Below are 12,046 nucleotides of genomic sequence, written 5' to 3' on the forward strand. Positions count from 1 at the left end.
ACATTGTTTTACCTTTTTATTTATCACATGTGCACAAAGGATAAAAGTGCTTTTGCCAGATTGAAAATATTCCACAAAACGTTTCTGAAGGTTATATACAATTAAAAACAATTCCAAGAGGGGCGCCTGGGTGGCTTAGTCGTTAAGCGTCTGCCTTCGGCTCAGGTCATGATCCCAGGGTCCTGGGATCGAGCCCCGCATCGGGCTCCCTGCTCAGCGGGAAGCCTGCTTCTCCCTCTCCCACTCCCCCTGCCTGTGTTCCCTCTCTCACTGTGTCTCTCTCTGTCAAATAAATAAATAAAATCTTTAAAAAAAAAACAAAAACAATTCCAAGATATTTTGAACAGTGGCAAGCTTTATTAGAGTTGCTTGGTTTCTCTGTAGTGAAATTCTTAAAAGAATAATGGTTATTTGTATAAAAATATCACATATGGTAGTCTTATGCCATAGGTCTCATATCCATCAGTAACATAGTAATTGTCTTAACTATTAGCACAATTTAAAATCAAAAGTCTTATTCATTAAAACTTTCATCAGAATTGTTACAGTAGCACCAAATTTTAGCATTGCTATAACTAGTTTTTAATGTTGCTATAATGTACTTAAAATACCTATTATAATGCCTTGTGAATAGTTTCATCCAGTTGGATGTTAATAAAGATGTCATATGCAAGAGGAGTTAAACATAATTTATGGTTCATGTAATCAACCATTTATAATAGATATTACCATTGGGGCACCTGGGTGGCTCAGTCAGTTAAGCGTCTGACTTCAGCTCAGGTCTTAATCCCAGGGTCCTGGGATCAAGCCCCGTGTCTCAGCAGGGAGTCTGCTTATACCTCTGCCTCTCCTCCTCCCCCTGCTGTGCTCTCTCTGTCTCTCTCTCAAATATATAAATAAAATTGTTATATATATATGTGTGTATATATATATAACAAGCATTTTTATATATATATAATTGTTATATATATATATATGAAACCATTTTTCTTTTTCTTTTTTTTAAAGATTTTGTTTATTTGAGAGTGAGAACAAGCAAGAGAGTGAGCATGAGTGGTGGGTGCGGGGAGCAGAGGGAGAGGGAGAAGCAGACTCCCCGCTGAGCAGGGAGCCCGATGTTGGGCTCAGTCCCAGGACCCTGAGATCATGACCTGAGCTGAAGGTAGACGCTTAACTGAGCCACCCAGGCTCCCCTGAAACAATTTTTCTTAAAATGGAAACTTCTGGAAATCATCCACTGTTTACAGTCCTACTAAATAGCAGCATAATTTTCCAGAGGCAGGTACTTACTATTTTAAAAGGCTAAAAGCATTTTACTAATTAAGAGTGTTTCCCTCACACCAAAGATGTTATTATTTCTTCTAATAGAGTTTCTTGTTGCAAATTAGTATTTTGGATTACATACTCTGTGCTTTCCTATGTTTGAAATATCCATAATAAAATTTTAGATACAACATGAAAATACAGGAAATCAAAAGTTAATAATTCCTAAGGGATGTGGGGTAGAAGGAGGAATATGGCAAATTAGTGGATAGTCTAAGGATAAGTATGAGTCACAAGAATGGATAGTGGTAGGAATAAAGTGACCAAATGAATATATAAAATTGTAGGAGACTTGATTGCTAACTAGTTCAGTGGCCTGGTAGAAGACCATCCAACAGCTTTAAAATTTTTGTTTTCACACAGATAGTGAAAGGAAGCTGTTACGTGGTTCTTGATTTGGTCAGTTCCAAACAAATGACAATGAAAACTTCATGCACTTTTGTGGATACTAATATAAAACTGAAGAGGAGAGGGACTGTAAATTCAGCTTATGAATAAAAGGCTGTAACTCTTGACTTTGTTAAAGTATCAAAGGATTGACTAGGAATCAGGGAACCTATATTATAGAATGAAAATATGTTGTTTATTATTAACTTAAATGTAACTGTATGTATATTAATATACTATGCTATGTAATGGGTGTTTTTCTGTTATTCATTGTCAGTTCATATTCTTAACACTTTAGCCAGATGTAGCTATGATAAACATCATATTTTGGTTTGATCCAGGTAGCTCTTTTAAGTTTTATTGATCAAGATGGAACTCATGATGGGGCACCTGGGTGGCTCAGTTGGTTAAGCGGCTGCCTTCGGCTCAGGTCATGATCCCAGGGTCCTGGGGTCGAGCCCCATGTCAGGCTCCCTGCTCAGTGGGGTCGAGCCCCATGTCAGGCTCCCTGCTCAGTGGGAAGCCTGCTTCTCCCTCTCCCACTCCCCCTGCTTGTGTTCCCTCTCTCGCTGTCTCTCTCTCTCTCTCATATAAATAAAATCTTAAAAAAAAAAAAAAAATGGAACTCATGCTGACTGCTTTTCTGCAGGCCCATGTTACATTAAGTAAAAAGACTATTTTCAGAGTAGAAATGATTTTGTTTTACATTATACTGTTTTGTGGATGCCTGCTGTTATTTTTACTCCAAGAAAGAATAGCCACTGTGGCTAAATTAAACTTAATGAGCACTACTGCTTAACTCCCAATGAAAGTTTATTTAATTCTCACAGCCATTCTTTAAGTAGTTGTTATCTTCATTTACAGATGACCAAAAAAATAGGTTCTGAAGGGGTAAGTTATTCTGCTTACTGTGGTCTCTGACAAATATTTTACATTGTTCTCAGAGCTAGATAATTTTTAATATTGAAAATCAATTCCTTTTAAAAAAGAGAAATCTTTTCCTTCCAAGGATTTCTTAATTTACTGTTTTTTTCATGCCCAGTTTTATGGCTACAGTAAAGTGTGCTGTGAATAAAATGAGTAAATAAGTCAGATAATCCAAGTTTCCAGAAAATTCCATAAAATGAATGTTATGACTCCTACATAGCTGAGTTCACTGAAGAAAAATAAAGTAGCATTTGTATACTTCCAAAGTGGTGTATGTTTGTTTGTTTTTTCTTAAGATTTTATTTATTTATTTTACAGAGAGATAGCACAAGTGGGCAGAGTGGCAGGCAGAGGGAGAGGGAGAGGGAGAGGCAGGCTCTCCGCTGAGCAGGGAGCCGGACGTGGGGCTCGATCCCAGGACCCTGAGAACACAACCTAAGCCGAAGGCAGCTGCTTAACCTACTGAGTCACCCAGGTGCCCCCCAAAGTGGTGTATGTTTTAAAAAGCAGGGGAACCTGAGTGGAGCAGTTGATTAAACATCCAAATCTTGGTTTTGGCTCAGTTCGTGATCTCAGGGTTGTGAGATCAAGCCCCACGTCCGGCTTTACGCTCAGCACAGAGTATATGCTTGAGATTCTCTCTCCCTTTCCCTTTGCCCCTCAACACTTGTGCTCTCTCTCTCTCTAAAAGAAATAAATCTTTTTTAAAAAGGCAAATACAGGGCGCCTGGGTGGCTCAGTCGTTAAGCGTCTGCCTTCAGCTCAGGTCATAATCCCAGGGTCCTGGGATCGAGCCCCACATCGGGCTCCCTGCTCACCGGAAAGCCTGCTTCTCCCTCTCTCATTCCCCCTGCTTGTGTTCCTGCTCTCGCTATCTCTCTCTCTCTCAAATAAATAAATAAAATCTTAAAAAAAAAAAGTTATTAAAAAAAGGCAAATACAAGATGCCTTTAAAAAGTATTTATTTTCCTTGGAGTAAAAATAAAGATTGCGTCTTGGCTCGTTTTTCCTACAAGTGAGTATTATTAAGAGTGCATGGTTACCATTATGCTCTTTGAGAGTCAGGACAGTTAGAGCACAATAATGTTTAAATTGGTGTGGGATGTTTATAAATAAATGTTTTTATAGCAGTTTCAGGAAATATCTTTAGTTCTGTTTTTTTCAAGGATTCAAGAATATAAAATATAAGATATACAAATATTATGAGCCTATTGTACCTGTTTTTTTAAAAGATTTTTTGTATTTATTTTTGCAAGGAAAAGAGAGAGCATGAGTGGGGGGGGGGGCGGGGAGAGGGCAGAGGGAGAAGCAGGCTCCCCGCTGAGCAGGGAGCCTGATAATGGGACTCGTTTCCAGAACCCTGGGATCATGACCTGGGCCAAAGGCAGATACTTTAACCGACTGAGCCACCCAGGTGCCCCACTACTGTACCTATTTTAATTTTGCTTTTAATAATACAGTATTTCAGAGGTGCCTGGGTGGCTCAGTCGTTAAGCGTCTGCCTTCGGCTCAGGTCATGATCCCAGGGTCCTGGGATCGAGCCCCGCATCGGGCTCCCTGTTCGGCAGGAAGCCTGCTTCTCCCTCTCCCACTCCCCCTGCTTGTGTTCCCTCTCTCGGTGTCTCTCTCTCTGTCAAATAAATAAATAAAATCTTAAAAACATAATAATAATATAGTATTCCAGTGTCCTAATGATTAACATCAATTCTATGGTGATAAAAATACGTGGAAGCACATATTAAAAGATATCAGTTTACTGGTAATAAAAATGTCCCATTATAATTTGTCTTTCTTTGTTCCTCAGGTGTTGGTGTCTGTTCAGTCCCTTATATTAGTAGCTGAGCCTTATTTTAATGAACCAGGATATGAACGGTCCAGAGGCACTCCCAGTGGCACACAGAGTTCTCGAGAATATGATGGAAACATTAGACAAGCAACGGTTAAGTGGGCAATGCTCGAACAAATCCGAAACCCTTCCCCGTGCTTTAAAGAGGTATGTTCAATAAAATTAATGAAATACTTTATTAAAGGCATTATAGAATATTGTTTATTAGTATTGTACCTGCCTTTATATTTAGATAGTCTGTGGTATACTAAACTTAACTATACTTTTAATCATAAAAGATGAGTACTAATATAATAGAGGTGAATTTTAAAACCACCTACTTCCTACAAGGCATCTGACTATATTTTGGGACAATTTTTTAATTTCTTATTTTTAACAGTTACCATTCTAGCGAACTGTGTTTTTAAAGTAGTTCTCATAAAAATATTATTTTTTATTAGAGGTCAAGGTACTTTCTAAAGTTGTCTTACAAATAGAAACTTTGCCCTTATACTAATATCCGTGTGTGAATATTGAAGAGAAGATATTTTCTTTCCTTTAGGAAAAAGTTGGACTTAGTAAGTTTCTGAAACCTGTCTTGATATTCACAAGTGCTTTTATTTCACCACCTGAAAAGTGACTCTCCCTGTGGTTAGTTGTCTCTCCATAATCTTCCTAAAATATGATTGTATTCTTTTGTTTGTTTTTAAAGATTTTCTTTATTTGTCAGAGGGCGAGAGAGAAAGAGAGAGAGCATAAGCAGGGGGAGCGGGAGAGGGAGAAGCAGGCTCCCCGCTGAGCAGGGAGCCCGACACGGGGCTCGATCCCAGGACCCTGGGATCATGACCTGAGCCGAAGGCAGACGCTTAACCGACTGAGCCACCCACGCATGCCAATATGATTATATTCTTCCTTACTTCCCTCCCTCTCTCAGTAAAAGCACTATCATCTAAGCCCCAAACCTGTACCCCCTGTGACTTGATTCTTTTTCTGACATAACACGTTCAGTCTAATGACAAATCCTGTTGGGCTCCACCCTTCAAAACATAATGAAAATACGGTGGTTAAAACCATCTTGGCCATTACCAACCTATTTCAAGCCACTGTTACCTACCTCTTGCTTGGATATTTGAAGTAGTTTCCTCACCAGTCTTCCTGCTTCCACTCCTGTCCTTCTGCAGAGATTACCACACATAATCTCATCGTCTCCATTGACTTCCCATTATATGAAGAAGAAAACCCAACGTCCTTACCGTGGCCTACAAAGCCCCACATTGTCTGGCCCCTTTCTAACTCTTTGGCATATCTAGGAATTTAAAGGCTTTTGGTACCAAATGTTAGGATGTGCAGCAACTGAAACTCTGATGCACTTCTGATGGGAATATAAATCAGTAGAGCCGCTTTGGAAAACTCTTTAGCAGAATCTGATCAGCTGAATATATGCTGAGTGACTAGCAGTTCTACTACTTGGTATGTGCTTCCTAGAAACTGGGTATAGAGAATGTTCATAACATTATTCGTAACTGTCAAAAACTGGAAACAGTTCACTTGTCTATCAAAAGAATGAATGGACAAATTATGGAATATTCATAAAATGGAATACAGCAGCATGAATGAACGGCTATGCACATTAGTGTGGACCAATATCATGACTACAGTATAAGAAGCCAAGCATAAACAAGTACATTTCATGATTCCTTTTATAAAAAGTTCAGAAATGAGTAAAACTAACATGCTTAAAGAAGTCAGGATAGGGGGCGCCCCCAGAATAGTATTTTTTAATTGATACATTTCCAAATTGATCTATTTTCTAACTTAAATATGTCAGAAGTAGACTCCTACTGCTTACACAGGAAGGAAGAAATTCTAGTTTTTCAAAGAGAATTTTTTAAGTTGCATGTAAAAACCACAATTATTACAAGGAAGGTTACCTTTGGGGCGCCTGGGTGGCTCTTGGTTTCGATCTCAGAGTTGTGAGATGGAGCCCCACGTGGGGTTTCGCACTGGGCATGGAGCCTGCTTAAGACTCTCTCTGTCCGTCTGCCTCTGCCCCTCCCTCCAGTCCACACACAGGAAGCCTCCTTGCACGTGTGCTCGCTCACTCTCAAGCAAATGAGGAAAGTTAATGTTACAAAATATGATCTTAACTATAAATTAACCAGAAGATAAAATTAACAAAGTAGTAATAGTGCCTGTTTTTAGGGCTCTGTTCTGATTTCTGTATCCATATCTTTGACATTTGGAATGTCTTTAGTTATTTAGGTATTTATAGAGTTCTCTTTTAAAGGTTGAAAATTTGCCAGTTTTTCTGTTGTCAGTACCCTCCTAATTATTTTCTCCTGGTTATTTATTTACAGTGCTCACCTTGTGAATATATTACATTGTATTTGTCTTTATTCTCTCTGATAGGATTAACTGTTTGAATGTCTGGTTTATCTTGGGCATTGTTTTCTCCTGTAGAGCTGGGCATTTCACATCAGCTGATGTCATTAGCCTGATTCCTCCCTGTTAATGTAAAATTCACTAAACTGAGTTTTGTGGAGACAAAAACGTTGCGATTGTCTTTTAAATTTCATTTCTTTGTAAATTCTGACCCAAACACCTTTTGTTGCCTTGGCTGTTTTATTCTCAAGGTTATACACAAACACTTTTACTTGAAAAGAGTTGAGATCATGGCCCAGTGTGAGGAGTGGATTGCGGACATCCAGCAGTACAGCAGTGATAAGCGGGTGGGCAGAACTATGTCTCACCACGCCGCAGCCCTCAAGGTGAGTAAGCCGTCCTAACAGGAGCCCTGCTGGCGGCTTCACAAGAAGAGTTGTAGTCATTGACAGAGCCATAGTTAAGTCTGTAGAAAAGGGCCATCAATTTTTGACAATGAGTTGACACTTCCTAAAAAGGATGTTGACAACATGTGCTCTGTGAATGACTTTTTTTATTCTTTTCCCTTTTCTCTTTTGCAGTTTACTTTTCATTCTGCCCAAGGTCCCCACGCCCAGTTCTCCACACCAGTGACCCTGGCTCCTCTCTCTGCTCCCTCAACTCTCCCCTCCAGGCCTTTACTCTCATTTTCACCTCCTCTTGCTAGCTCACTGCCATTCATCTGTAGCTTAAATTTAACTTTATGGAAACCTGCCTTGACTTAGATCACTTCAGTTTAAGCTTCTATAATACCCTCTGTGTGTTAAAACACACAAGAGTCGGTCGTTTAACTGATTGAGCCACCCAGGCACCCTATATTTCTCATTTAAATCATTTTTCTCTGTCTTAAAATCTTCAGATACTATTTCACTCCTCCTTCATCTAGTATACTTGGTCAGTACTAGGTCTTATCAGTGCTGCCTTCAGGGGGAGGCTGCCTCCCCTCTCCCCATTATTTCTTTTCAGTTCCCACAGCTTAGTCTGTTTGACCAGCTTCCTTGGACTTAGTTCTCCCCTTCTAGTTCTTTCTGTAGTCCATAACCAAATCGATCTTCCCCAAACCTGTGTTTAGATAGCTCTTTCTTTTAAACAAAACCTTAGTGACGAAAGTCCACCCTTCTTTGGCTTTGTTATGTCAGTTGGCGTCTTGCTTATATCTCAAATTCTTTTACTCTGTTATTTCTGTGTCGCTCAGGCCTGGAAATCTCTATCCCTGAATCAGCCCAAATTTCTGTCATCCCAACTATACCTTCGCTGCTGAGTGCTACTTGAGAAACATATGCAGCTACTTGGCTTAATAATCCCACAATAAAGACATAGGATTCCACCTCAGCTAAGCCTTTATAATTGTCAAATTTTTCTTTCTCCTTCCCTAATGTTTTCTCCTGTTGTCCACAGGGGAAGGGAAATTGGAGCTAGAGAAATTACGAGTTAACCAGCGTGTTAATATATTTTGAAACCTTACAAATGGCTACAAGTGTGTAGGTGTTATTATCTTGTTTATAGGTCTTAGACCTCCAACCCAAATTTAGTCTCTGTGAAGTCAGAGATTATATCTTCCTTATTTTACTCATTGCTTTTATATTGTCAGTGTTGAACACAGTGTCTCATATATAAAAATTGTTCTGTAAACATTGGTTAGTTAATTTTCAAAGAAAGCCCTGGTGTGATACTTGAGGTCATCTCTCTCCCAATAGAAAATTATAAACCAAAAATTAATATTTATAGACAACTGTCCCCTCTGTTAATATCTCTACATCTTTCTCTAAATGGTAGAATACAAAATTATATAATCTCTCTGGTTCTTCTTTTTCACTTGCTTAAATTAGAAAAAAAATTTAGGGGGGCAGCCAGGTGGCTCAGTTGGTTAAGCGTCCAACTTGATCTCAGCTCAGGTCTTGATCTCAGGGTCATGAGTTTGAGCCCTGTGTTGGGCTGCGCACTGGGCATGGAGCCTACTTACGAAAAAAAAAATAGGATGATAAAATTGTAACTGAGGGTTGCTGGAGTGGAGGGGGGTGGGAGGGATGGGGTGGCTGGGTGATGGAAATTGGGGAGGGTTAGTACTTTGGTGAGCACTGTGAATTGTGTAAGACTGATGAATCACAGAACTGTACCCCTGAAACTAATAATATATGTCAAAAAAATTAAAAATAAATAAAATTGTTTCTAAGGCTTTTTCTGAGCATTATGTGAGACTATTAGTGTAAAACATTTTGCAGATGTCCTACACAAGACCTGGTACCTGATGAATACTTGTTTGTATTCAGTAAAATAATGGTGGGTTTATTTTCATTTATGGACTTTCTGTCAAAAATATTTAGCCAGAGGGATGCCTGGATGGCTCAGTCTGTTAAGCATCTGCCTTGGGCTCAGGTCATGGTCCCTGCTTCCTGGGATCAAGTCCCTCATCAGGCTCCTTGCTCAGCGGGGAGTCTGCTTCTCCCTCTTCCTGTTCTACCTGCTCTGCCTGCCGCTCCCACTGCATCTGCTCGCATGTGCGCGCACGTGCTCTCTCTCTCTCGTTAATTAATTAATTTAAAAAATCAATCTTAAAAAATATTTAGCCAGAGACAAGATGTATTATAAGTCAAGATGTTACTGTCTGTAATTTCAAAGTGTATCTACCATACGTGAATGGTATCTTACAAATCATCAGTAATGCTCTCTCTCCTACCAGGGTAGGCGGCGTGGGTAGGAGCTGTGCTCATGCTACTCAGGGCTTTTCAGCAACATCAGTTATTTTGAGGTTAGAGGTTTTTGCCCATTTTGTTCACTGCTTCTTACAGTAGCTAACATAAGGAAGGTGCTCAATAAATATTTGTAGGCCTAATGCTTTGGGTTTTGTTTTAAACTCAGTGCCTCCCCCAAATGATGTTATGTTAGAATATCAGGGTTAGTAATTCTTATATCGCTCATTTTCCCCTATATAGCGTCACACCGCTCAGCTCCGGGAAGAGCTGCTGAAACTTCCCTGTCCCGAAGGCTTGGACCCCGATGCTGATGATGCCTCGGAGATGTGCAGTGCTACAGCAGGTGCTGAGGAGACTCTAATGCATGATCAGGTCAAACCCAGCAGCAGTAAAGACCTCCCCAGTGACTTCAAATTATGAGCTGCATTGACATGGACTTCACAGACACAAAGGCTTTGAAGCACAAGCCAAATATGTCAATATTTGTATGTAAGAAGCTAATTATGTAATAGTTATTGAAACTGAAACTGTACTGTGCCCTTAAGGAGATCCAGTTTAATTCAAGGTGATCTTTTCTTTACCTGTACAAGAGTGTAAACTTTTTTGTGCTTTTATTTTTCAATTGTGAGAACCACTGATTGGTATGTTCAACAAATTTGTGTATACAAAGAAATGGATAAATCACTGATATATAAGGGAAACTACCTTAGGAAAGAATGTTTACTGAATGTTTATTTTGTTTTTTTTTTTACTGTAGAGTGAGGGGTTGTTAACAAAGAATATATATTGGTCATTCTTACAACTACTATTTAAAGTCAGCAACTTTTCACTGAATTTGATAGATTTTATGTTTGGCCATATCTTCATGCTCATCTTTGATTTCTGAAGACCTCCTACATACACTTAAATAAAGGTTAAATGGACATACTCCCTCTTTTTTGATTTATTGGTACATTTTTTTAAATGATAAATATGCCATAAAATGCATTATAGCTGGAGACTTGCACTTGTATGGATGAATTTATTACATTCAACGTATTTAATTTTATGCCTTCTAATTCTAAGATGCAGAAAAAATAAATGAACATGATTTTATTCTATGCCAACATTTGGGCCTGTGAATGTATCCGTTATTTGAATTTAAGTATATGAGAAGGAATGGTCAATTTGAAAAGTCACTCTAAACTGATTTTCTCCTAAAGGGCTCCTTTTTTCCTGGACTCTGGTTTTATTACTAAAGTCACATGTATGTATGAAAACACTGAGGCTCTGTAGAGCAGAGAGCATTCCTCTCTGGTGCTGTTACAGTACGTTCTGTACCTGCCACACAGGCTCATTTTCATGCAAATTCTTCTTAGAGCCAAATAAATAAAGACTTAGGTGTATTAGTATGTCTTGTTTCTAAAACAGTTTGCCATGGTGTGAAATGCTCTTTCTACAAAGAATTGGACACTTTGAAGACCTAAGCATGGGAAAGGAAAGGATATTTTTTCAAAGACCACTGATCACAAAGGAAAAGCTAAGGTGATTTTTGACAGTATTTATATAAAATGAAGTGGTGTGTGGAAACCTTGAATCTGGAGGTGACCAGAAGGAGAAGCTGTATTCTGAACACTGAGCTGCTCTCTGAAGAAAAAGGGGAACTAGGGAGTATGATACTGTCTGATGTACAAGACATAGTGCTCCCTAAGCATGGATAAGGGAGGGGAGATGAAAAGTTGTAACACACACTGTTAGGTGTGGTGGGTGGTAAGCTACATACACCAAGAATGACAAAATAGAGTCAATTTATGAGAAGAGTCAATTAAATGTCACTCACACACATGCTAGCTAAAATCTAGGTTTAAAATAATCAGCAATAAGAAGTAAAAGGATAGTCGTCCGTCCTCTAGGCTTTTCGTTTTTTTTCCTGTCAGGGTCCTGTCAGGGATGGATGATGAAAGCTGTATCAGGTGTATTGTTTGCCTCCAACTTAGGATTTTATTTTATTTTTTTAAAGATTTGTATTTATTTAATTGAGAGAGCGAGAGCGCGCATGCAGGAGTGGGGGTGGGAGGCAGGGGCAGAGGGAGAGGGAGAAGGAGACTCCTCACTGAGCAGGAGCCCGATGCAGAGCTCGATCCCAGACTTGGAGATCATGACCTGAGCCGAAGGCAGGCGCTTAACCAACTAAGAAATACTTAGACATTGGGACGCCTGGATGGCTCTCCGCTGAGCAGGGAGCCTGATGTGGGGCTCATGGACCTGGGGATCATGACCTGAGCCAACACTTAACCAACTGAGCCCCCTAGGCGCCCCTAGGTCTTGGTTTATTAAAAACATGAATTGGACCTTAGAGTACTGGTATTGTTACCAGGATTTTATTTTTAATCACTAAGATAAGGTTGGGTCATTTTCTCCAATTCACACCACCAGTCTTCAGAAAGTTTTATAAGAGGAAAGTAACAATAACAGCGGAGAGCCTGCCTCT

At 39.5% G+C, this 12,046-nt stretch overlaps 1 protein-coding gene across 10 annotated transcripts in view; it reads left to right on the forward strand.

The window, feature by feature from the left end:
* Positions 1–10,684, forward strand: part of BIRC6 (baculoviral IAP repeat containing 6) — a 227,694-nt gene extending 217,010 nt beyond the window's left edge. For 9 of the 10 annotated variants that reach the window (XM_045884369.3, XM_045884371.3, XM_045884376.3 and 6 more), the window contains 3 exons: positions 4,442–4,630; positions 7,096–7,230; positions 9,817–10,684. In XM_045884369.3, coding sequence (XP_045740325.2) covers positions 4,442–4,630; positions 7,096–7,230; positions 9,817–9,996 — 504 coding nt within the window. In that variant the 3' untranslated portion in view covers positions 9,997–10,684. The remainder of the gene's footprint in view (positions 1–4,441; positions 4,631–7,095; positions 7,231–9,816) is intronic. The other variant, XM_064572077.1, reaches the window with a different exon arrangement.
* Positions 10,685–12,046: the final 1,362 nt, after the last annotated feature.

The sequence above is a fragment of the Mirounga angustirostris genome, unplaced genomic scaffold (genome assembly GCF_029215605.1).
Source record: "Mirounga angustirostris isolate CCGP_5_RB_7025 unplaced genomic scaffold, mMirAng1.0.hap1 SCAF_10, whole genome shotgun sequence".
Classification (NCBI taxonomy): domain Eukaryota; kingdom Metazoa; phylum Chordata; class Mammalia; order Carnivora; family Phocidae; genus Mirounga; species Mirounga angustirostris.